General features: G+C 40.8%; 1 protein-coding gene across 1 annotated transcript; it reads left to right on the top strand.

The window, feature by feature from the left end:
- Positions 1-661: 661 nt before the first annotated feature.
- On the top strand, positions 662-22,092 carry LOC138717150 (ovostatin-like; the record flags this gene model as incomplete). The annotated part of the gene is given in 24 exon segments (XM_069850515.1): positions 662-668; positions 952-1,220; positions 1,591-1,747; positions 3,197-3,249; positions 4,125-4,145; positions 4,981-5,149; positions 5,701-5,785; positions 6,613-6,724; positions 7,110-7,224; positions 7,432-7,541; positions 9,121-9,283; positions 9,653-9,876; positions 10,342-10,399; positions 10,915-11,058; positions 11,975-12,126; positions 12,542-12,712; positions 13,021-13,203; positions 14,107-14,239; positions 14,242-14,268; positions 14,540-14,760; positions 15,376-15,591; positions 16,000-16,124; positions 16,329-16,350; positions 21,790-22,092. Coding segments are annotated over 24 exon segments (3,240 nt in total), but the record flags the coding sequence as incomplete, so codon positions are not given.
- Between the last annotated feature and the right edge of the window lie 2,800 nt (positions 22,093-24,892).

Here is a 24,892-nt window from a genome sequence, read left to right as displayed (position 1 = left end):
TGTCAAACTGTAGAAAGTTAGTCTACTTAACGCAGAGTATGAATCCCGACAGCAGTATTCTGGTTTAGGTAATTTTGTGCTTTTCTGCCCTGTGGTAAACATCAGTGTAAAATACAAAAGCCTCTTACATTGGAAACAAGACCACTAAAGAAGTATTCAGCACGCACCAATAAGTTTAGATTAAACGTATGAGACAGCTGCCAGTGCCCCTCACTCCTGCCCTGTAGGCTTCCAACTAGGTTCGAGGTCCTTGGGTTCCCCAAATAGCTCTGCTAGCACTTCCAGCACTTGCTCTTTTGCTCTTTAACCTGAGTCCTGGACCCACTGGCTTTTAGCGAAAGGCACACTGCTGTTACTGCTGGCTATTGTCTTTTCTGAACGGACACGTGTAGGCATCTGAGTTGAAATTCTACAATAGTAGAATGTCTACCTCCATATTAAGTGAGAACCATTCACTTGCCATCCATATTACAGTTGAACTTAGCTCTCCAGAGCAAAAAAGATGAGTCATGCAGTATTTAGAAATTTAAAGTATTATTAAGTGACACTATTTTGCACTGTCTTTAACCTTACAAGCAAATTAGTGTCATTAATAATACTTTAAATTTTAAATACTGCATGACTCATCTTTTTTGTCTGGAGAGCTAAGTTAAACTGTAATATGGATGGCAAGTGAATGGTTCTCACTTAATATGGGGTAGACATTCTACCTATTGTAGAATTTCCATAGATGCCTACACGTGTGTTCAGAAAAGACAATAGCAGCAGTAACAGCAGTGTGCTTTGCTAAAGCCAGTGGGTCCAGGACTCAGGTAAAGAGCAAAAGAGCAAGTGCTGGAAGTGCTAGCAGAGCTATTTGGGGAACCCAAGGCTGAACTAGTTGGAAGCTACAGGGCAGGAGTGAGGGGCACTGGCAGTGTCTCATACGTTTAATCTAAACTTATTGGTGAGTGCTGAATACTTTTTATTTGTTTCATCCTGTTCAAGCTTATTCTATTCTCTTTAATGTGTTCACTTTGGTGTTTGGAACCCACAGGAAGTACATCCTGATGGTGCCTTCTGTTTTCCAAACTGACTCTCCAGGTCAGATTTGCCTGCAGTTCTTTAACCTCAATGACACAATATCTGTCCAAGTCATCTTAGAATACGGTGCAGTTAACACAACTATTTTTGAGAAAACCATGATGGAAAGCAATGATCTACAGTGCTTCAACTTCACGGTAAGTTCATTTTAATTTATGTCCCACTGGAAAAGTCACATTTGTTGGAACAACTGATGTCAGAGGTTTATAAGAAATGCAAGGAGAATCAAAACACAGGAGATGAACAAGCAATGAAGGGTATAAGACTTGTTGAAGAAGAAAGGAAGGAGACATATATAGCAATAGACAAGGAGGCATTCTTAATACACATAAGAAATAAAAAAGTTCCAAGAAAGGTGATGGAAGGTGGTGAGGGTGATAAAATCACTGGGAGTCAAATCGATGACGCTTTGTAGGAGCCCACGCTGCAAGTATAGCTGTTCAACAGGTTCTGGAGCAGATTATTTCAAGACTAGCAACCTCCCCTTGTTTTTCTATTTCCTCACAGATTCCTCCTGTCCATTCTGCCCTGTTGGTTTTCAATGCCTTCTCTGCCAAGGGCACCACAGTTAGCCTAGAAGAGCGGCGTTCAGTGATGATCTGGACGACAGAGAGCATTGTCTTCCTGCAGACAGACAAACCCATCTACAAACCAGGACAGAGTGGTGAATATCTATTTAATTAATAACATATCCTTTAGGAAGAAATTTCTTCAGATACAATTTCTCTGCTGGGAGTTTTTCAGGCTGTGCCACAGTCTAGACTATTTCTTCAGAGTTTCTACTGAAACCATTATAGGTGTTTGCTTTAGAGCTCAGGGAGTCTTCCTTAGGATGGCAGGAGACTGTCATCCCATGGTCTCTATGATTTTTGTCGTTTCCTCCCAGCAGAATAAAGAGGGGAGCTCTTCCTGCTACTCTTTCATTGCTGGTGACAGGTCAAGATAGTGGAAAAAGGTGATTAGATGACTGCTTAAGTGCCCAGCATACAACAATGTTTCCACAGTCTTCTGTCTGTGATGTTGGTCAGCATCAAAAACAGTCTAAAGACCAAGAGTAAAATTCTTTTAAGATTAATCATATAATTTTTAAGAGAAAATCCTGCTATTTACCTTCTAGGTTCTGATGGTTGTGGACTTCATATTTTCATGTTACTGTTTTTCCTGCACATATGGTATTCCCCTATCCATACTTCTCATCTGGCCACTAGAGCAGAGCTCCATGTCTGCAAAGAACTATTCATTCAGACCCATGCCTTAGTTCACTGCTAGGCTTTAAGGCACACTACTAGAACACTGTAGGAAATAGTATGACAATAATTCTTTCCAGACATCAGGCAAATAACACAGCAGTTAGACCGCATCAGCTATAATTTAATTAGAGGTGAGTTCTATCTTAATACATAGCATGAAGCTTACCAATCAGAATTTAGTGCCACCAACACGTCGCACAAACATAGGTCAATTATTTGGCAGATTGCTTGATTTTGAGGTGGGGGAAGCAGTAGACTAACTTAAATGATGTAAAGGTAATGCTTCGTAGGTATGTGTTTTGAAATATGCTTTTATGTTTTCCATTACGCAGTAAATCATTCTCCTCTCAATTTTTCTATTGCGCAGAAAAAAAAGAAAGTAAGGCAAGAAAACGGTACAAGATGAGAACATACTGAAGTAAGAATTACACTTGCATTAGGCAAAACTGCTTCTTCACCTGGTCCCATTACTGTTTGTAACCTTCATACAAACTCTGCTTTAGAAATGGGGAATTGAAGAGGAACAAATTTGCCTACATCATGCAAACAGTCACTGAAAGAGTTATGGCTGTTACTTAAGGCTCCCTGACCTGCACAATAGTTCCTATTCATCTGGTCATCCACTTTCTCTGAGGTTAAGCAAACGTTCATGAAAGACTGTGAGAACTTGATGCTGAGAACAAGTCCCTCGACAAAGTCTGTGTAGGATTCTTTTATCTTCTGATGCATTTTATTACCTGCATCCTGTGCAAGTAGGGCTGTTAGAAGATCCAGTCAAACTGGAAGTACTAATGAATGCAAAACATCATGCTCAGCCAAATAAACCACAACTAGTGCTTATAACCTGTTCCTTGTCTTTCCAGTGATGTTTCATGTTGTTGCCCTGGATTTCAATTTTAAACCTGTTCAGGAGATCGTAAGTCACCAGAAATATTCCCCTGTATTTAAAACTGCTGGGAGACAACCACTTCCCAAATTTTAAATCAACAGTTGCTGTGGATAAAATGAGATAGATAGAGAGATGCCAGAGAATTAATGCCAGAGAATTAATATAATTTCGTAAGCACATGTTATATTACACCTTTACCTTAGAGTCATAGAAAAGAGTGCAAGTGCGTAGCAGGTTGGATTCCTGACTATTGTTGGCAGAAGTTCAAAAACCCCTGCATTTTGTGGCTTCAGATAATATCTCAGCTCTGACTGTTCAGTCTCTTGGTATTACTGTTCAGCAATTGTTGCTTGCAAAATTGGCAAGTCATCCAAGTAGTACTTTGCTCATTTTAGAGATGGGGAGATGAAAATTAGAATTGTTACCACAATTGTTTATCTCATCAGAGACACTCTTCTTAATGCCACAAAGCTATCTTCATGCTTATAGTACATAAGCTAAGAGGCCTTTGCCTCTTAGATCTTTACTGTCCTCCCCTCATAATGCAGAAGACAGCATGGCGTCACTGTAAGAGCTAGTGCTAATAATCTGAGTGAGGGTATAAGACCAGAGAAGCCCAGATCACGTTTACCTGCACCTCTATAACTTACTCACCTCTGGGAATGGACTAAATCCAGTATGATCAGAAACTGCCCAAGTGCTCTCACTTAATCTCTTCCCTTTATGAAATCTTCTTATTGAAGTAAAACTGTTATTAAACTGATTAAAATAAGAGATGAGGATTATCTGATTACTGATAATATACTGAATATTGCTTATACATTTCTCTCAGTACTGGAGAAAAATATTTCATGTTTATTCAGCCATCTAATCTCTTCTCCCACTTTGTTTTCGTCTTTCAGTACCCCTTGATTACAATTCAGGTAAGACAATTTTCTCTTTGTACTGTGTTATGTATCAAGAAATATAATCCAGTTTACCCAACTTATTTTGGCATTTATCTTTTCATAACTCAAGTGTTGCTGAAATCTATGAACTAATATAGGCTATGGATACAATTACTAACTATGTTAGCACTTCCACAGCATTTTGTGATGATTTTTAAAATAGCAGTCACAGTCCATGTCTAGATAGCAGTTCTGCAAGTGTTCATATTATGCCATGAAGTCAGGTGACTTTGTTTGCAGTGAAACAGGTATTTTGAGCTCTGCACGTGTTTTTCTGCAGTCAGTGCTTTAAAGAGTTCAAGGAAATGGTCCAAATTAGTTTTCTTTAGCCTAACTAGCACAACATATACTGAGAGGCAAGTGACATCTCAGTGAATGCAGCAGAAATCCTTCCTTCCTTCTTCTGGCAGCTGATAAAAAGCTGGGGTTGCTAAAGATTTGTGTGGGATAAGCTTGGCTGAAGAGGAAGAACAAAGAAGATACTACACTTGATCTCTCTCCCCTCTTGATACAAAAATAGAGCAACATATACTAAGAGCAAGGTAGAGCAGTACTGTACAATTTCCTCTGATGACTGAGACTAATACTTAGGCTGGCAGAGGATGCTTAAATCTGACATCAGTAGGTGAAAAATCTAGCAACATTAATGATCAGAGTACAAAGTCATAATTTATTTCAATGTACATGCATCAAGTAACTTCCCCAATAAGGTAAAGCAACTTATCCTATTTACTTTTTTATTCCTTTTTTTTTCCAAGATTCTCAAAGCTAAATAAATAAATAAATAAATGTCTGTGTCTTTTTTCTTCAGGATCCATGGGGCAACAGGATCTTTCAGTGGCAAAATGTGACATCAGAGATGAACATTATTCAGATTGAATTCCCACTAACTGAAGAGCCTATCCTGGGGAACTATAAAATTATTGTAGCAAAGAAGTTGGGACATAAAACAGACCATTCATTCCATGTGGAAGAATATGGTAAATGTCACCAGTTGTTTTTTATTCAGAGTAGAACACATTGTTAGAGATGAACCTCTATCAATCAACCCTTTTGACTGCTAAAACTTCAAACAGCTTCCTAGAAATGTAACTTCAATTAGTTGTCATTAAGAACCGGGGGAAAAAAAGACCAGTAAAAAGCCAAAGAAGAGAAGTTAACCATTTTGCACAGATTCAGCCAGGAAAACAATCTTCATAACAAATTAGTAAGTTGATTGCAAATTTCTCTGTGAAAAACTAACCTTCTCCCAGCTACATCCATGAACTTTCTTGGCCAGAGCTCTGCAAGGTATCTAAACATCACAGGCTTCACCTTAGAAGTCCTGACTCCTGTTCAAAGCTTTGTAAAAATACTTTAAGTGAGCCTTGGCAGGTCAGGCCACCCCTCAACCATTTTGACAACCCAGTTCTGAGAGCCTATTCTATCTGTGACTAAAACTGGTGATACATCCATATTTTCTCTTTCATCTTAGGAGATCCTGCAAGTTTGCAATGTGCCACTGTTGGCTTTCTTTCTTTCTTTGTCCTAGCGTTGCCAAAATTTGATGTCACAGTTACTGCACCAGAAAGCCTTACAGTCCTGGATTCAGAGTTCACAGTGAAAGTTTGTGGAGTGTAAGTACCTGGTCCAGACTGGTTAGGAAATCTGCTTTAAAAAAACCACAAGTTCCCAAGAACTGGGGAAAGAGACAAGGCTTAAAAAAAAGACCTTCTCTAGGGCCTCATAAGAGGGCCAACTCAGAAGAGTTGGTCAGGGTTGACTTGGTGGTGGGAGCTTTCATTTACTTGTGTGCTCACCTCATTTTATCATACGAGTACTGTCTTTCAGTTGGTGTTCAGTGGGTTGAATACATCTTATTCAAGGTCCCCTGCCAAAGTAGGATGTGTCCACTCCCAACAACTGGCTTCAGAGGAAGACTCATACAGCAGAGGATTGTTAAATTCTATCAGGGGTCTTAGGGTTCCAGCTGTCTTTGTCTCTCCCTCCAAGCTCAGTACTTCAGAAGGACCTTGTTTACTCTAACACTAAGATCTCAAAATTTAGACTCCAGGTTTGAAACCCTGAAACCCCTGCAGATATGAGGAGTTTTGCTTTGATTTCAGTGAGTCTAGACCTCCAGTCTAAGATGAAGAGTAGAGACAACTGTCATATTTTGGTCAGTAGCTGTGTCCATCATGATTACATAGGTATTTCTTCTTACATTTAAGGTATGGGTGAGTGTTTGGTTCATGGGTTTAGAGGTGAACTAGAATTTATTAATATTTCAACTTCAGAGTTGTATTACGGTTTTGCGACAGCAAGAGAGCTAGGAAAAAGCCTGTGAAATTATTCCATTCTCTGTCTTTCCTGCTCACTGCTCATCCTGGATCTATTCCTGAACATGTCAGCTTAAGTCAATTTTTCAAGCACCAGATCATGGACCTATTTCCTCTTCCCCTAGGTATACCTGTGGCCAACCTGTTGAAGGGCAAGTCCAGATCAGCATGTGCAGAAATTTTGATTCATATGGGAGGTGCAAGAAAAGCCCAGTTTGTCAATCCTTTACCAAAGATGTATGATAAATTATTATTATTCCTCTTTGTGCTTGTCCTCTCTCCTGTGTTCTTGCTTTTCTCCATTTGCTCGTGATGCTCTCTCCCCTTGATAATTCTCTTCAGTCTACTCACCTATTTGCTTAGATTAATAGCTAGAAACTCAGGGCACTTCCTTTCTCTTCTTGGTTTCCTACAGTCCTGAAGAAAGACTGATACTTTTCTTCTTCAAGATTCAGCTTCCCATCTGAAAAGTGTAGACAGTGACATCTTCGTCAGTCCTAAATAAAACATGTTAAAAATAGTGGGGAAAGACTCCATTCACTGAAGAAGAATCTCATCTATTACCAGCATCCTTTGAAAGCTGTGATCCTTGGTAAGAGGATTTGTTTTCTTCCCTTTCCAGCTGGAGGCAGAGGGCTTCCTTTCCCAGATATTCAGCACCAACATCTTTGAGCTAAATCGCATTGGTTACATGAGGTATCTGGACATGAAAGCCATTGTCACAGAGAAAGGAACAGGTAATCCCTTCTAGACAGTGAGCAACAGCAACAGTGGTGTGGTCAAAAAAGAGAGTAGGAGATAGTCAGCTTCTGCCTGCTGAGTACAAGGTTCTCTTCCTGAAGAAGATCTGTTTTTATAAACACAGTGACCATCTCCAGGCAAACAATAACTCTGATGAATCTATATCCAAGACAAAGCATACTTTCTTTTGACATGTCTTACAGGTCTGTGATTTACAGCTACTCAGTCTATTTCCATAACTCGGGTGATGAGCAGTATACAGTTTGAGAACATGGATCAACACTACAAAAGAGGCATCCCTTACTTTGGACAAGTAAGCAAGGGCATAGGGATGTTCTATTGAAGATAACTGACAGGCAATTACATGACAACATTGATGGGAAATTTTGGTGGATTCTTTGGGGTAGAGACTGTTCTCCCCAAGTTTCTTTCTTTACATACAGTGCCTTATTGGTAAGTCTGAATGCTGAAGAGTATTAGTTTATTCTGAGTTTGATACTTGCAATCAAAATAATCCATTAACTATGTTTTTCTGACTTGTATACTAAGCTTGATTTAAATCACTGCCTCTCCTGTCAGAACTGATAATCTTATGCCACCCAGAGATGAACAAAAACACTTGGGGAATGAGAGAAGAAAGAGTGAAAGGAAATAACAACAGTTTCTGTCTCAAAGCGCTTCTTCATTAGTTTGTTTCATGACAAATCCTATATAACTGTCAGTGGTTTAAAGGGTATGGATTAATCTTTCTTTCCTTCACTTCAGTTGTTTTCAATGAGGAAAGGATAAGGGGACATCTTACCAGTAGCACCAAAAGGAAAGAACAGATTGTCTTTCAAGGATTCTTTTTTCTCCTCTGGAAGATGTCTGTATAACTTTTTCACTTGCTTCCCACTTCTGCTCCATTCTTTAAACTGCTTTGTACCTTACCACCCCTTACGGGAGGATGAGGTTCAACAGGCTCCCTAGGGAGATATGTCACAGTGAATTCCTCACATACACATACTTTCACACATTAAACATACTGAAATACACATGGTAGGAGGCTGGGATGTCATATGTCAGAAACAAAACTGCTGAAGGCTTCAGGCAGCGCTGTTGATTTTGAGGGTCATATCAGGGGAACTATTGACTGAAACACACAGATGCTCACACTTTCTCAAAATACAGTAGACCCCAGTCCCTCTCCTGTTGCCATCACAAGATATTCATGGTCCTTCCCTGAACCGTGAAACATCTGCTGTTGACTGTATGTTGTATACTTTCACTTTTGTTGCATCCAGTTCCATTGAAGTCAACATCCACCTGAAAACTTCTAGTTCTCTGTTATTTTGTTTCAGAGGTCATCTGTCTCCATGCATTTTTCCCATCTTTACCTGAAACAAAAAAAAACAAAAAAAAAAATCAAATGCTCGGTTACAGCAATCTAGAATTTGCCTAATGGTGCCTGGTATTTTTTGTTTATTGGTTTAACACAGAGAGAGAGTGACAGTGGGACAGAATCAAAGATCTGGAATAAAGCCTTCAGACACTAAAAACAGCAGTAGCAGACTCTCAAGATTAATAAATGAAGGGGCATATATCCTTAAACTGGACACGTGTAGTCATAAGGGACTGGTCAAGAAAGGGATGAGACATAAGAAGTTCTTTGTCCACAAAAGGACATTATCAACAGTGTAGCAGCTCCTGAAGAAGCTCCTGCTCCAAATCTCATAATATATCTGAGGTAGATAGCTGCCAGAAAGTGAAGAGAGACATTTCAGGTTTTAGGTGTTGCTTTGAAGGGAGAAGAAAAATCAGTTCTGTTGTGTGGAGAGCAAAGGAATGAAAAACTTCTGTACCTACATACAGAAAGATAACATGTTAAACATGTCTTGCATTGTCCTCTACAGATCAAGCTGGTAGACAAAGACAACTCTCCTATTTCCAATGAGGTTATTCAGCTATTTGTCAATAACAAGAACACAGACAACTTCACCACTGATGCTAACGGTGTTGCAGAGTTTAGCATTGACACATCTGAAGTGTTTGTTCATGAGATCAGTCTGAAAGTGAGTACAAAAAAAAGGCTGAATAGGCACAGAGGGAGAGACAGTTGCTCTCAAACTGAACCCCAAAAAAGATGGGATGAAGTTTCAGTTCTGGTAATAAAAATGTGCTTTCCCTGGCTTATGTCAGGTTCTAGAGCTCTCAAAAATTATTATAAAAAAGTGAAGAAAACACCTGAGTTGCAATGCAATGGCTTTGCTACAAGGCTGCAAGACCATTGTGCTACTTTTTGTTTACCCGTTTGGTTTTAAGTGCAAATCTTAAACATATGCATTGTGTGAACGAATCATTCTGATGTCAGTATGTGACAATGATTTCCCTAGTGACATAAGTTTGTTTTCCTTTTCTTCTCTATTTCCTCTTCTGATCAGGCAGCTTATAAAATTAGTGACCAATGCCACACTGATGGTTGGATAGAACCTTCCTACCCCGATGCATCTTTCTCCATCCAGCGCTTCTACTCTTGGACTAGCAGTTTTGTGAGGATTGAGCCTTTGTGGAAAGATCTGAACTGTGGGCAGAAGAAGATGCTCACTGTGCACTATGTCTTGAACACAGAAGGATACAACAGCATCAACAGCATGAATTTCTGCTATGTAGTGAGTGTGAGATTGTTGCATGGTTTGCTGCAAGGGGTTGACCGGGCAGCTGTCCAGCAGTCCATCCACAAAAATTATGGCAGTGAATGCTCTTCCAGCTTTTGAATTACCAGTCGGCACAATGGCAAACAACCCAAGAATAGAAACAGCACTTTAGTAGCATGGCAAGACTACCTCCTCAGGAAAAATGCCCCCCGTTTCTGGCAATGTTCCTCTATTTCAAAGTAAGGAATCACATTCATAATGTCTCAATACAGGATTCTTGTCACTTCCTTCCAGAAAGCTCTTTATGGTATTCTCTGCCTCCCCTTCCCTCCCTTTTCCTTGGGCTTCCTGATCAGTAGCAGCAGCAGTTTGAAGCATGAATACATGCCTAGATTGTCCTGTTGATGTACATCGAATTGATTTCTACTTTCTCCCTTCGACTTCTACTAACCCATAAACATGTTGCTATTCTCTGCACAGGGCATGGCAAAAGGCAAGATTGTCCTCACAGGGGAAATTAAAGTTAATATCCAAGTTGGTAAGTTCAGTTGCCAAGCTATATTTCTGCATTTAGAAAAAAAAAAAAAAAAAAAGAGGGGCGGTTAAACTGGGAACCAAGACAAGACTTCTTGGATGTATACAGCAGCTATTGGGAGGGCTCTAACTGTCTCCACCTACATGCGTTCGCACAATACCAGCGCTGCCACTAAGATCACTATGAAGTCAGATTTAATCCAAAAACTGCTTCAGTTGATACAGGATGAGAAGTAGTGTCCTGTAAAGATGTTCCCAAAGGAAAATGGAGGGAATGCGGAGTGTCTGGTTTAGGGGCATGTCTGAACCTGGCCACATGTTCAAATGCACAATAAATCTGACAGCATCTGGATCTAAATCAGGCATGTCACCTCCCAGCAAATCCAGGATTTTTCAGTTTATCATCTAAGTGCAGACTGGTACACTGACTGATAAAGCTATATGCCAGCTGAGGATGGGTGCTACTGGAGTAGGTCTTTGGGTTTCTCTCTTTATTGGTCCCTTGCTCTCTACTAGCAGAAAAAAATGGCACTTTCACTATCCCCCTTGTGGTCACTGAGGAAATGTCTCCAGCCCTTCGGTTGCTGGTATATACCTTACATCCTGCCAAGGAGCTGGTGGCAGACAGTGTTCGATTTCCAGTTGAGAAGTGTTTCAAAAACAACGTGAGAGGCATTAAGATGCAATGAGTGTTACCTGCTGTCAGATAAATATAAATTCTTTGCACACATATTCACAGCAGGTATTTTTCTTGCTTGCTTCCACCCAGCTCTCTCAGCATTGCTTTCTTCATTCTTCTTTTTTCTCTTTGGCCTTCTATCTTTCCTCTCCCAGCACCTCCTGATCTTATTATTGAAAAGTAAATCTACTTCTAATATTAAAAGCTACTTCTCAGGAAACCCAACATACTTCCAGCTGATTCCTGACTCTCTTGAACAATATTAGTGGCTTATTTAGTTTATAATTTCTATTCTTCAGCATAGCAAACACACTTACGTCCTATCTCACTTCACTATTTGATTTAATTTTTTACACTATTTGTTGGAAACAAAAGCAATTTGTATTTACCAGAAATAAATATAGATAGAAAACAAAGTAAAAATAGCAACCCAGTGTTTACATTTTCCTTCTTTCTTTTCTTATTTTATTTTTTTCCCAGTGGTACATTTTGATCAGTCTTTTGGAAATAAGATTTCACCATTAAGATGCTTCTAATTTTCAGTTCTTACAAGCTAAAAATCATGAAACATTAGAAGAAGGCTAAACAAGTGAGATTAATCAAAATGTTTCCATTTACCTGATGTCCTCCCCTCCTACATTTTCCCTCTTCTCTAACACAAATGTGAAATGGATTTTGCTCTGCATAGATTCAAAACAGAATTTGTTTTATATATTTCTTAAGGTGGGTCATGGACCTGGTAATGCAGTCTGTGTCATAAGAAGATTTGATTTACTAATAGCAGCAACAGAATCACACTTCATTTTAAATCACTTGAGCCTGGCTTCATTTAAGCTATCACTGGAGTCACTGTCCGAAGCAGCAGGGATTACCCATGCCAACAACTGTTTGATAAATTTCAAGTCCAGTTGCAATTCTCTGAAAAGTGGATGCGCTCAGCTTCCAATGTCAGTTTAGTCATTGAAGCTGCTGCCAGCTCCTTCTGTGCTGTGAGGGCAGTGGATCAGAGCGTGCTGCTCTTGAAGTCTGAGACAGGGCGATCTGCAGAAATGGTAAGCTGCCCAAACAAGCGCATCATCTCCTTCCACTCCCTCCTCCTCCTCCATTACAGTGCTTCTCCACTTGGGAATGTTAGACTGTGTCAGACTCTACTGCTTTTTGTATATGCTAGCCGTCTATAACAGGCAATACACAGCTTTTGTTTCTGGCCAGTTGGAAGCTCTCTTTGGTTTTGATTAACTAGTGACTGATCCCTGGCCACACACTCATCTGGCATATCAGCCACTCTCCCAGTTTTGTGTTATCATAAAGTTTGCTGAGGGTACACTCTGCCCCATTGTCCCGATACTTAATGAAGATGTTGAACAAGATTGCCAACATCTCAGGTCTGGCAATTTTCAGTACATGACAGTTCAATGAACTGATCTTTACACACACAGGGGGTTTGTGTTTCCTTCTCCCTCACAGATATACAGCCTGCATCCTCTGCAAGACCTTCAAGGCTACATCTTCAATGGGCTCAATCTAGATGATGACCGACAAGATCCTTGTATCTCATCTGAAAACATCTTTCACAAAGGCTTGTATTACACACCTGTAATGTCTGGATTAGGCCCAGATGTATATCAGTTCCTCAGGGTAAATGTCCTGTACATTACTGAAATCTGTTGAAGTGAGTTTCCACTTCTGTAGCTTTAGATATTTCTGAAAATGATGCTGTTAGTAAAACTCATACATGACAAACTCTCCTTATGGACATCTATCCTCAATTGAACTCTGGTGCCTAACTGTGATTTTTTCCAACTTGCACAAAAATTACGCAAGTCTCTGCATAGATGTCTCTGGGCACCTCTGTAGTGGAACGGTAGTAATAGGAAAGAGGGAAGAGTGGAATACAATACAGCTACAGTATGGTTATGGCTGACACAAAAATGTGTTTTTTACAGAACATGGGCATGAAATTTTTTACCAACTCAAAGGTTCACCAACCAGTTGTGTGTCCTACTGAGACTATAAGACCTTTGCCATATTTCTTGAATTCAGGTTTCATGGCTTCCATGCACAACATCAAATCATCAGGTAACACAGGGGACAGGCAAGCTATTTTCTTTTTCTCCTTAAATGCAGTGGTATTAATGTGACATGGACATGGACAATACTCATGAATTGCATTGGTATTGGTATTGAATATTGGTCTGGTACAGAATAAGATGGCTTAGGATAATGGCCAGTGCCCAAAAACTCCTTTCAAGTCTACACTTCTGATTCATGTCCATTTTCATGCTGTGAAGCCTTGACAAGTTGGAGACTGTCATGCAAAACTAATACTGTCAGCACTCACTGAAGCTTGTTTGAAAAGACAGTGCAACAGTGTGTTCAGCAAACAGATCTAAGAGCCAAGAGACCCGAATTCTAGACCTAGGTGTTGTGCTTATATCTGGAGACAAAAGTTTTTCAAGTAATGTTTCCTTTGTCTTTTGAAAAGTGGCTAGGCTAAAGGAAGCAAGACAGTGGAGAGGTTAGATTATTGTTTCTGAGGACCTTCCTGATTAGCACGTTAGGGAGGACACAGTCAAACTGTGAACATTTTTGCTTGGTGTAACCCTAGTACAAAGGCACAGAATTAAAACTACAGCAGAGTGTCTAAGGGTAGAGACTGTTAAGTTGGATTTGTCTAAGACAACAGACTCTTGACTATAGAAGTGCAAAATGAATTATTAGCATGGAGGTGAGCAGAAGGAATCAGCTGTGAAAGAAACAGAACAGTTTTCTGTTTATACACAAATATCTTCAAGAACATACTGAAAAGCTACTTGATTTGTATGATGTTTCAGTCTGAAATATCTCCTTCAAGAATTCTGTATTGTCTCCTCTGAAGTCACTATACAGACTGAAGTCCCATTTTCATTGCTGTGATAGTGACAGGATGAAGAATATATTGGAAGAAAATAAATGTTTGACCAGGTGAAGACTATTTTCCTGAATTATCCTGAATGAGACTAATATGTTGATTTTGTGTTTTTTTTAATAAGTACCCTGTAATCCGAAATGCGATTTCTTGCCTGGAGACCGCATCTGAGAAGAGTATCAGAGACATTTACACTCAGGCACTCATGGCCTATGCTTTCTGCTTAGCTGGCATGGCAGAAAAATGTGAATCATTCCTTAGTTACAGAACTCAGCAAAGGAAGTTGGTGAGTTTCAGATGGTTTGCAAATTTGGGAGGTGGGAAGAGGGAACAGATCTTACTGATCATACATGATCCAACCATTACAATATTGAGAGTACAGGCAGCGGAACCAACATCCACAAATAATCTGTGGAGTTAATTTACAGCATATCTATTACTCTAAAGACAGCACTTGTGAGAAAGAGTCCAGGACACAGTATGTCTCTGAGGCAGCATAGAGTAATGACAGTTGTAATCAGTTGTGGTTGCTCCTTACCCTCTTTTTGTTTATTCAGATGGTTCACAGTACTGGGATCAGAAGGAGAGATCTCAGTCAGAAAAATCTCCTTCCTTCCTTGACCATGCCCCATCAGCTGAAGTTGAGATCACCAGTTATGTGTTGTTGGCATTGCTCTGCAAGCCCACTCGGAGTCAAGAGTATCTCGCAAAGGCCTCAGGGATTGTGCAGTGGTTCATCAGGCAGCAGAATCCCTATGGAGGTTTCTCTTCCACCCAGGTGCTTCTACCCAGCTAGTCCTAGTGATTGAGGCAGCACTGGTTCAGGGTGCCAGTAGGGCTTTGACTGCTTAGTTTTATTTCTATCTTGTATCTGCTGTCTCATGCACACAGACACAAAGCCTTTCTCTTAGAGGGTCCAAAATATTATTATTTTTTTCTCTTCTTCTTAACTATAGAAAGCCTAAAGCCATACAAGTGTATGGCAACACATACTGATATTCATGTTGGGAACAAGCCTAGAAAACCCCATTATTTCTCAGGTCCCAGCTGTTATATAACCAAGGAGTGCTCTACAGTTTGCTAGGAGATACATGATTTGTCATCAGAAGCAGCCAGTTGAAAAACTGGATTTTTTTTTTTTAAAAGTGTGCTTTAGTGTTTCAGATTTTATGTTCGAAGACCTTCATATGTGTAGAGATATTTCTTTCTTCCACCCTAAAGCATGCATCCTGAAATGAAATGGCTCCTTATATATGGGAACACTGGAATTGTACACAAGTTCATGGCTAAACCACAATGAAGTGGCTTTGCCTCAATATTGGAACCATAACTTTTAACTTCCTCTGCACCAGTCCCACTGTGTAGCTAACTGTCTTTTATTCTTTTCTTTAAGGACACAGTCACTGCTCTTCAAGCTCTTGCTGCTTATGGCAAGGCCACCTACAATTCTGTAACACAAAACACAGCCAGGATCATGTCCAAAAATCCTTTCAAGAAGGTATTTATTATCAACAATGAGAACAGGCTCCTGGTGCAACAGACTCCTCTTCCCAAAGTCCCTGGGAAATACAGCCTTACAGTGAATGGCACTGGATGTGTATTTATGCAAGTAAGTGTCTGCTCTACTTTTCATTGTGTCTTACATTCTGATTACAATAACTCATGAGTTTGATGATTCTCCATCTGACTTCTCTTTATTTTCTGATTATTTTATTTTCCTAAGCTCTTTAAACAGTCTTTTCCCCATCCCATGTTGTGATTCCTGTGGAGTCACATGTAGAAAAAGAGTCCCTTCTGATCAGGAAGTGGTTTCTCTCAGGGAGGTGACTGTGCATGCAAGCACCTTCATTGTTAAAGAGTGGAAAACTGGTATGTCTGTCACTGATATAAACAAGGATTTTCTATGTAATATCAATAGCAACATCCTCAAGAAACTTCACTATGTCTGACATTTGTTTTTTGAATACAAAGAAAAGCCCTTTGCTCGCTCAAACAGAAGGTTTTTTTCCTTTTCCAGACAGCACTGAGATACAATATTCACCTTCCAGAGTGGGCCTTTGGATTTTCACTGTCAGTACAGACATCAAATCCTTCCTGCCCACTGGACCGACCAGCAAAATTTGATATTGTCCTCACAAGCAGGTAACATGCCATCAACAAACCAGCTGCAGAGATGACAAGACATGCAAAGAATGCTGTGTCTATTCAGTTCTGCATATAAATTCAAGACCCATGAGCTGATCAATAAGTTGATTACATCAGCCTGTAGGACACAATATCACAAAAGATCTTGTGATACACTTGCTAACTGATGTTGTTAGCACATACTGGGCTCCTTCACATTAGAGGCCTTCGCAGTGTCTCCCATGTGAGCCAGTCAAGCAAGCACATGTGATTCACTCCAGCTTCCCCACACTGTATGAGGCCAGACGGAGAGAGCTGAGGTTTGCTTCCCCAGGCATGTTCCAGACATGCCTCTGCATTTTCCTGCACACCTAGTCATCCCCCGCTTCCCTCATCTTGGAGTCATGGTGTCTGCTGTAAAACTGCCAGTGTTGGTGGATGGGTGGGAAAAGCCTGATCCAGGCACCACCAGAGCCCTAGCAGAGGGGACAATGGGACAGGGAGGCATGGCTGGAGACAAGGGAGTAGAACAGGACCAGCAGGGTTTTTTGAAGAAATCCAAGTGCATCTCCTCTTACCCAGGAGCAATAACAGTGCTGGCAGCCCTCACACACCCCTGCCAGGCTTCTGTGGCTGTGGCTGGGCTGCAGGAGCAGCCTCAAGCCATGGCAGCTGCAGCTGAGAGTTGGTAGGAGCCAGCCCCATGTCAGGTTATTGCCAGCGTATGTCAGAGCAGGGGTTGATGCGCTGTATGGAGGACTAGTCATCCACCCTGCAGGAGCAGGGAGAGAAGGATAGATGTGCCATGTAGGACCAGTGAGGGAAAAGGACCTGCCATGCAAGGGCGTTAGGAGGAGTTTGAGTGCAGATGCATCTGTTCATGTCCCGAGGACTAGTCTGTGCTTTAAAAGGATATGTGTAACCAGGCAATATGTTAATGTTGGGGTGGGGGTGTTACATTTAAAATAACAACTATAACAGAAACACTGATCATTGATGAATCAATAACTAGGATTGGATGTAGGAACAGTATGATTCTGTTGATTTCTACTGTATTGTTCTGTATCCTAGTAACAAACCCTAAGGTACTTGTTTAATAGATCTTATATGGTAAATAGGATTAAGGTGTGCTTAGGAAAAGTATGCACTAACTACCCTACCCAAGCAGAACATACACCTGCAATAACCAAAAGACCATCATAAATTTTGTAGAAGACAGAAGAATAAGTTTCGTGGGGCAAGAAAGATATACCTGAGCAGTCAAGTGGAGATAAGAGCAGATCCAGCCAAGAAAAATCGATGAGTTTGCCAAAAGAACAAAAGGTGAAAAGGACAACGCGAGGAAGACTACTTACTTCATCTGAGGAAGACTACTTACTTCATCAGGACGACCACCAGAGGGGGCTACGCAGGCGCAATAGAGACTGATGTCGCAATAAGGCAATGAAGCAATTTACCTATGCATATGTATTAGAAAATGTCATAACCTGTTGAATATACATTAGATTGCGAAACTTTTAGAGAATAAAATGCGGACGCGATGTGACGGTCTTTGGAACCAGATCTGGGTGCGTACCCTTGGTTCCCGGGGTCTCGAAATAAAGCACCACATATAACCTCCTAGTGTGGTTATGTGTTTGTCATTCTGCTAACAGGGGGGCTTGTAATTTTTTCCAATAAAAATTAATCATCATGTCAAGACAGAACATCCCTTTTCCAAAATAATTTTGGGTTTTTTTCTAAAATAATTATTTTCTAAATAATTTGAGTCAGTGCAATTTTTGTTTCTGAGTTACTTGTGCCTGGCTCCTCAACAAACCAGATGTCTGAGTCTCCACAGGCAGCAGGGTACCAAAACACTCACAGGATCCATCAGCCATGTGCGACTCTTAGATCTCTACAGGGCTGGCCATCCAGGATGTGCATGATACTGATATAAAAAGCCACGACATTAAGCATCACAGACAAGGAATTTGTGGGGCATGAAATTGCTTTGCGTAGAGTGCAGATTTCCATGGTAAGTTCTAAAATGAAAACTTCACTGTCAGTTGGAGTATAAGAAGAAAGGCTGTGAATTTTGCTTTCCTGACACACCCCAAACTGTAGCAATTGACTGAATTTGCATGAGGATCAGACTGGACTAAAGCAAGAGAAATCAATAGTTACAGAAACAAGACTGAAAATCAGAAGAGCAGGCTGGGTGGATGTTCACACAGGATATGCATCTTTCTGGGGTATTTGAGGCAAATTATTCCAAGGCTTGAACATCCCACATGGAACTCATAAAAATACCCAAATGTTATTCTGTTCAGCCAAACATCATTTTCTGGAAGAAATAAGGTCCTGAGGGGGAAAAAAAAAAAAAAAGCTGCATTATTTTTATCATTCTTTTGAAGCCTTCTTTTCCTCCTAGGCCAAACCTGAACTATTAAAACATCAAGAGCATATTTTCCTCTGCAGGCTCTTCCTCTGCATGCTGGAAATGTAATGTTTATTACCTGATTTTATGCTGTGACTCAAACAGCTAATTGCCAGCTGCAGTCATATCTAATAAACATCTCATGCTTATACACTTCCTCCAGATTTTTACGTGTAGATCATATTCTCCCTGGCTCCTAGTCCCATTGGGAACAGCCATATTCCTTAAAACACATTCCAACACCTCTCAGATATCTGGAACCTGGCTGTCTTGTTTCAGCGATATGTTTTGTGCCATGCATCTGAAACTGAAGCCAGTTTATTAATTGTTGACAAAGCAAGGCACAGTGTCACTAGTCTGAATGTCATCTTTTCCTCTATAATCCAATAATCTTGATGTGTCATATCATATGCAATCCCAGAGACTCTGGGAGTGTTCTCAGAAGGTCAGGAGTACTTTAATTTTGGCAAGATGTACAGGCCAAGCAATCCCATTTCCCCAAGACCATGAAAATTGGGCTCAGTGGCCCAAGAAGTGCTACCTCCTTGAAGGCACAGATGATGGCTTGCTGGCGGAATATAGGAAGATACAAGAATCCAGTGAAACTATTGCGCAGGCCCTCAAATGGAGTCAGCAAGGCTATGAGAAATGGGAAATTCAGAACTTCACTATGGTGATCTGCCAGCACTCTCATGACTTCTCAGCAATTTCTGAATGTCCTATGGTTCTATGCATTGCTCTGTTAGAAGTACATTAAAAGCTCTTCTGAAATGTAGCTACTTATGAATGAAAAAAGGGATAACAAAAACCATAATCACAAGAGATTGTCTTCAACTAAAATTCTCTATCAAGCTTGCTTCCCTTTGTTTTAAAGCCTTCTTTGCAGAGTTTATTTGTGTCATAAGAATTGCTTTGTTGATCATGTGTTCACACTGAAAAGTCTATTAAAGTCTAATGTCATGGCCTAGTTAAGAAGAAGACTTATAATGACCACGCTTGTTCTGGAAACAGAACATAAGATTTTTTACAGTAGATGACGAGTCTCACCCACAATGTGGGCAGCAGGCTGCAAAACCTACAGCAAAAATAATATTAAGATGAGCTCCACCATAGAAGCATTGTCTTGCTTAGGCCCCTCAATTGTTACCCAGCACTCATGTTAGAGAAAGGAGCCCAGGGAATTTGGTTGCTCCATCTTTTGGCTCAAATCCCCCCTGATCCCTGCGGTGTCACAGGTAATAATGCCAAGCTGTTAAACAATGGCACAGCAAGACCTTAGACCTGTATAATTTCTGTTATTTTCCAGATCTTATTACCTACTTGTTGATGTTCAGTTCTTGTCCTCACCACTTTCCCCAGAGGATTAAATGTGAGTGATGACCAACCAATTCATTGATCTGAGAAGACCAGAAATGTGCAAGAAGAACCTTCGATCAAGAAATGACAATACGTCAAAATGCTCTGTGGAAACACCTCACCCTTGCTCTCTGATCATTTTTTTTTTTTCATAGAATCATAGAAGAATTTGGTTGGAAAAGACCTTTGAGATCATTGAGTCCAACTGTACCTGTCCTGATATCCAATCTGAACCTTCCCCAGTGCAACTTGAGGCCATTTCCTCTTGTCTTGATGGTCAAGAAAACCCTAAAAGCAAGTCATGCATTGAATACAAGGAAACTTCTCACTCTTTCTGATTTTCTTGTAACCTCTAAACACTGATCTTCTGATGCCTTTTGATCCTGCCCTGGAGTCCTCTGCTCCCACTTCCTGTCACACCGTGTTCCTGCTGGGCAAAACAAGGCGTCCCTTAGAAATGTGATTTCAGCAGGGCTTCTGGACCCCATGTTGTCACACTGTGTATATATCCTGATTGCTAGGAGATTTAAAAAATCGTATTTGAAAATGAAAGGAGAGTAAATATGAATGAAGCAGGAAGAGGCTGCAGGGATAAAAATCACCATACTATGTATGGACAGTGCTCTGTATGCATGCTACTAAAGTGCTAATCTTGCACATTTTTTTCAGCCTCCCACTCTTTGGCTCAGTATCCATGGGGAGGTGAAGGCTAGGTTATTACCAGAGGCAATTGCGTAATCTTACCACATGTTTTCTACTTTGCTTTACTGGAAGTGACTTGCTCTAGGCCCTACTGGCTCCTGTCAATGTAAGGTATGTCCACACTTACTCAATGACCCAAGGTCTGTGCCGTGATGAAGCTCATCTGGGAAGTCCTGTGCACTGAATGTAGGATGCACGGCTGGCTCTCTCCTCACAGCCCCTGGCTACTTAAGTAAGGTCGTGTCCCATTCCTTTCCAAGCACTTGTGGCCAGTGCAGGGTATCCCAAAACAGCAGGGAAGTGCAGTGCAGTAATGCAGCAAGGGCAGTCTCTGTAGCAAGACATCATGTTCAGAAGGTGCTGTGTTCTCCGGTTGTGTTAGAGCATCATGGCTCATACCCCTTTCCCTGACCTGAAGGAGCAAACACGACCAGTTCTGCCCTGCCTAAGAAGGTGCAGCAGAACAAAGCAGAGGTGCAGGGGAAAACATAAACAGAGAATATACGATTTCCTTGCCTTGTACTGTATTAGGACTTCTTGTCTTCCTTTCCTGTAGCATTCTCCACCTCAAAAATCTGGACAAACATTTATCAGCTGAATCCCAGCTCCTCTCTACACTGGAGAAAGACCTCCAAGTTTACAATCACTATAGAAAACATATTTCCCCATGAAAATAAAGTAAGATGAGTAAGATGGATAAGGGAAAGGCTGTGGATGTGGTCTTCCTGGACTTCAGTAAAGCCTTTGACAGTTTCTCACAGCATTCTGCTTGAGAAACTATCAGCCTCTGGCCTGGACAGGCGCACACTCTCCTGGGTGGAAAACTGGTTGGCTGGCCGGGCCCAGAGAGTGGTGGTAAATGGTGTGAAATCCAGCTGGAGGCCAGTTACGAGTGGGGTTCCCTAGGGCTCAGTGCTGGGTCCAGCCCTGTTCAATGTCTTTATCAATGACCTGGATGAAGGCATCGAGTGCACCCTTAGCAAGTTTGCGGACGACACTAAGCTGGGTGGAAGTGTCGATCTGCTGGAGGGTAGGGAGGCTCTGCAAAGGGATCTGAACAGGCTGGACCGCTGGGCAGAGTCCAGTGGCATGAGGTTTAACAAGGCCAAATGCCGGGTCCTGCACTCGGGGCACAACAACCCTATGCAGTGCTACAGACTAGGAGAAGTCTGTCTAGAAAGCTGCCTGGAGGAGAGGGACCTGGAGGTGTTGGTTGACAGCCGACTGAACATGAGCCAGCAGTGTTCCCAGGTGGCCAAGAAGGCCAATGGCATCTTGGCTTGTATCAGAAATGGCGTGACCAGCAGGTCCAGGGAGGTTCTTCTCCCTCTGTACTCGGCACTGGTGAGACCACTCCTCGAGTACTGTGTTCAGTTCTGGGCCCCTCACCACAAGAAGGATGTTGAGGCTCTGGAGCGAGTCCAGAGAAGAGCAACGAAGCTGGTGAGAGGGCTGGAGAACAGGCCTTATGAGGAGCGGCTGAGAGAGCTGGGGTTGTTTAGCCTGGAGAAGAGGAGGCTGAGGGGTCACCTCATTGCTCTCTACAACTACCTGAATGGAGGTTGTAGAGAGGAGGGTGCTGGCCTTTTCTCCCAAGTGACAGGGGACAGGACAAGAGGGAATGGCCTCAAGCTCCGCCAGGGGAGGTTTAGGCTGGACATCAGGAAAAACTTTTTCACAGAAAGGGTCATTGGGCCCTGGAACAGGCTGCCCAGGGAGGTGGTTGAATCCCCCTCCCTGGAGGTGTTTAAGGCACCGGTGGATGAGGTTCTAAGGGGCATGGTTTAGTGTTTGATAGGAATGGTTGGACTCGATGATCCGGTGGGTCTCTTCCAACCTGGTTATTCTATGATTCTATGATTCTATGTTGGGCTGTGCAATTTTAATCACCTTAATCCAATTCTGATATATTTTCCTGTGATGTCTTTTCAGTTTCTTTTGCTCAGTTTTGTAGACAACTACCTAATAACAGAGTGGCTCACTGGTCACTGTAGTTGCAGGAAGAAAAGGTGTTTCTGAGTGGGTGTAAGTACTCTTGGTATCATCATAACACTGTTATGTGCAGTTATCCTTGTCTGCTCCAGCAGTTTTAGGCAATTTTGGTACCATTGTCACCAAAGTTAAATGATCCCAAGAAAGTCACCTGCTACTTTACTATGTTCCTGTTCCACCTCCTCAAAGACTGCTGCACAATGCTCAGCCCTCAAAGCCAAACCGAAGCAATAAACTGAACTTCAACATTTGGCTTTCAAGAAGAGGCATGCGTTAAAAGGAAAAGTTAAGGAAATAATTCTTGGTAGCACTGACATAATGCTAACAAAAACACACAAAGAGATAAATCGTTTATTATTGTATGGGAGACAAAATATTTCACAGACCATAGTCAAGAGAAAGTGGTCTATCAGAAAACTTCAGACAATATGAATATTATACAAGTTGCAATGTGCAGATGAAGGAAGATAAGCAATGAAATGAAACACCATAAAAAGGCTTCATCAGCTAAACTTCAAATTAAACTGCCGATATCAGAGTGAATAAAGATTATCTGCTGTAGTGGCCTGATGAATGTCTTAAACTGAGAGAAAGGCTTGGTGGCAAATTAACTGCCTTTCCTAGGCACAGACAGCTGGTCTGCTAAATAGAACTCATATTCCTGTGGTGTCATATGAACAAATGAGTAAATTCAGGCATGGCAAAGGCATCAATGAAATACTTTCATATTAATGCACTTTGTAGATTACATTGCAAAACAAAATTGTAGCTGGGTTTTATAAATACTCCTGTGGCTATTTTTTGTGTTATGTAAGACTAGCCCATTCCCTCTATGTATATACTTTGCATTGCTTTAAAAGAAACCTGCACTGTATCTTGCAAAAAAATCTGCAACCAAGGCTGTTAAACCTCCAGCATAAGAAATCCGCAGTGTGCCTGCCTGATACTTACAGTGCAGAGTACATATAGAGTAGGACCAATCATTGAAATCCTACTATTAAGTCCATTCAAGTTAATTAGTGAATGATATCTAATAATTTTAAAATATATAAACAAGAAATTTGCTGTTGGCATGTTCACAGATATTTTTTGGATATTACAGAGAAATCAAGATAATTCCTGCTGTGGTAAAGAGTGAAAAGCTATTTTCTATTATACATTTGTATTACTCAGGCTGTTGCCGAGTAAGAGGAGAGCAAAAGCATTTACTATGTGTCTGAAAAGAGCACTTGGGACAATATTTCAGAATTGAATTAAGTTGATTAAAATTGCACAGCTCAATATCTTACTTTTGGGGAAATATGTTTTCTATCGTGGTCATAAATTTGGAGGTGAAGGATGCTTCACATTTTTCTGTCGTCTTTGCTAAGAAATGTAGTGAAGGCTGCACAGCTTATACAAAACTTTGCAGAATAAAGTTTTCTGTGATTAGAATTTATCAGTATTTATCATGGCCTGTATTAACTTATTAATTGCATCTTTTGCTCAAAATAGCATTTTTTTTCAAGCACTGGTGGAAATGAACCTGTGAAGAAAATATTGGGAAGAATGAAATGCTCCAGAAAATAAAAAAAATAGTCACAATGATATATTCAGGCAAAGTAGAAATGCTCTCATACCACCCATTTCTTACAGACATGGTGTCTTGTCCCATTTCAATATGAAAATACCTAGAAAGGCAATCCAATGCATCAGCACGTGTGACTTACCAGTATATCACTGTAAACTCTCTGAGAACTATCTAGAAATAAGCTAATTTTCCCAAGTGTTCTTTGGAACAAAATAAAATTCTAGAATAATGCTACAGTTTTGATTTAGCATTGGAAATTAATAAGTTTCAGAAACCAATGGAACAGCCAAAATACGTGCTAACTTTAAAAGTGTGAGTAAGCATATGTAAATATTCATTTTCATGCTGGATGAACGAAAATTAATTGTTATCATTTAGTATAGGAATCCACTCTGCTTGGAGGGTTATAATTAGTTAGATTTAGGCATTTTGGCTATATCAACCTTTTACTGAGATGTGGCCTAATTTCAGTTCTTTGTGATCAACAGTCAGGTACAACGATTCACTCAGGATTTGTACCAGCTTAACATGGGGAATAATCAGTGAGGGCATTAGATACGTACAGATTGTGTTTTGATCTGCCAAGCGTGCAGTGACTTCAGACATGTTTGAAGTATAAGAGGAAATTTCTTTCCTGCACTTAACATCATGACAGCCAGCTCACTGAAGCCATCACCAAGTATGACATTGCATGCCTTGTCCAGCTGTGATACAGTTTATTAGATCAGTTAGCCTTGTTGAAATAAG

This window comes from Phaenicophaeus curvirostris, chromosome 1 (genome assembly GCF_032191515.1).
Source record: "Phaenicophaeus curvirostris isolate KB17595 chromosome 1, BPBGC_Pcur_1.0, whole genome shotgun sequence".
Classification (NCBI taxonomy): Eukaryota; Metazoa; Chordata; class Aves; order Cuculiformes; family Cuculidae; genus Phaenicophaeus; species Phaenicophaeus curvirostris.
Note: the sequence above shows the minus strand (reverse complement) of the source record. Positions and strands in the feature narration are given on the sequence as shown.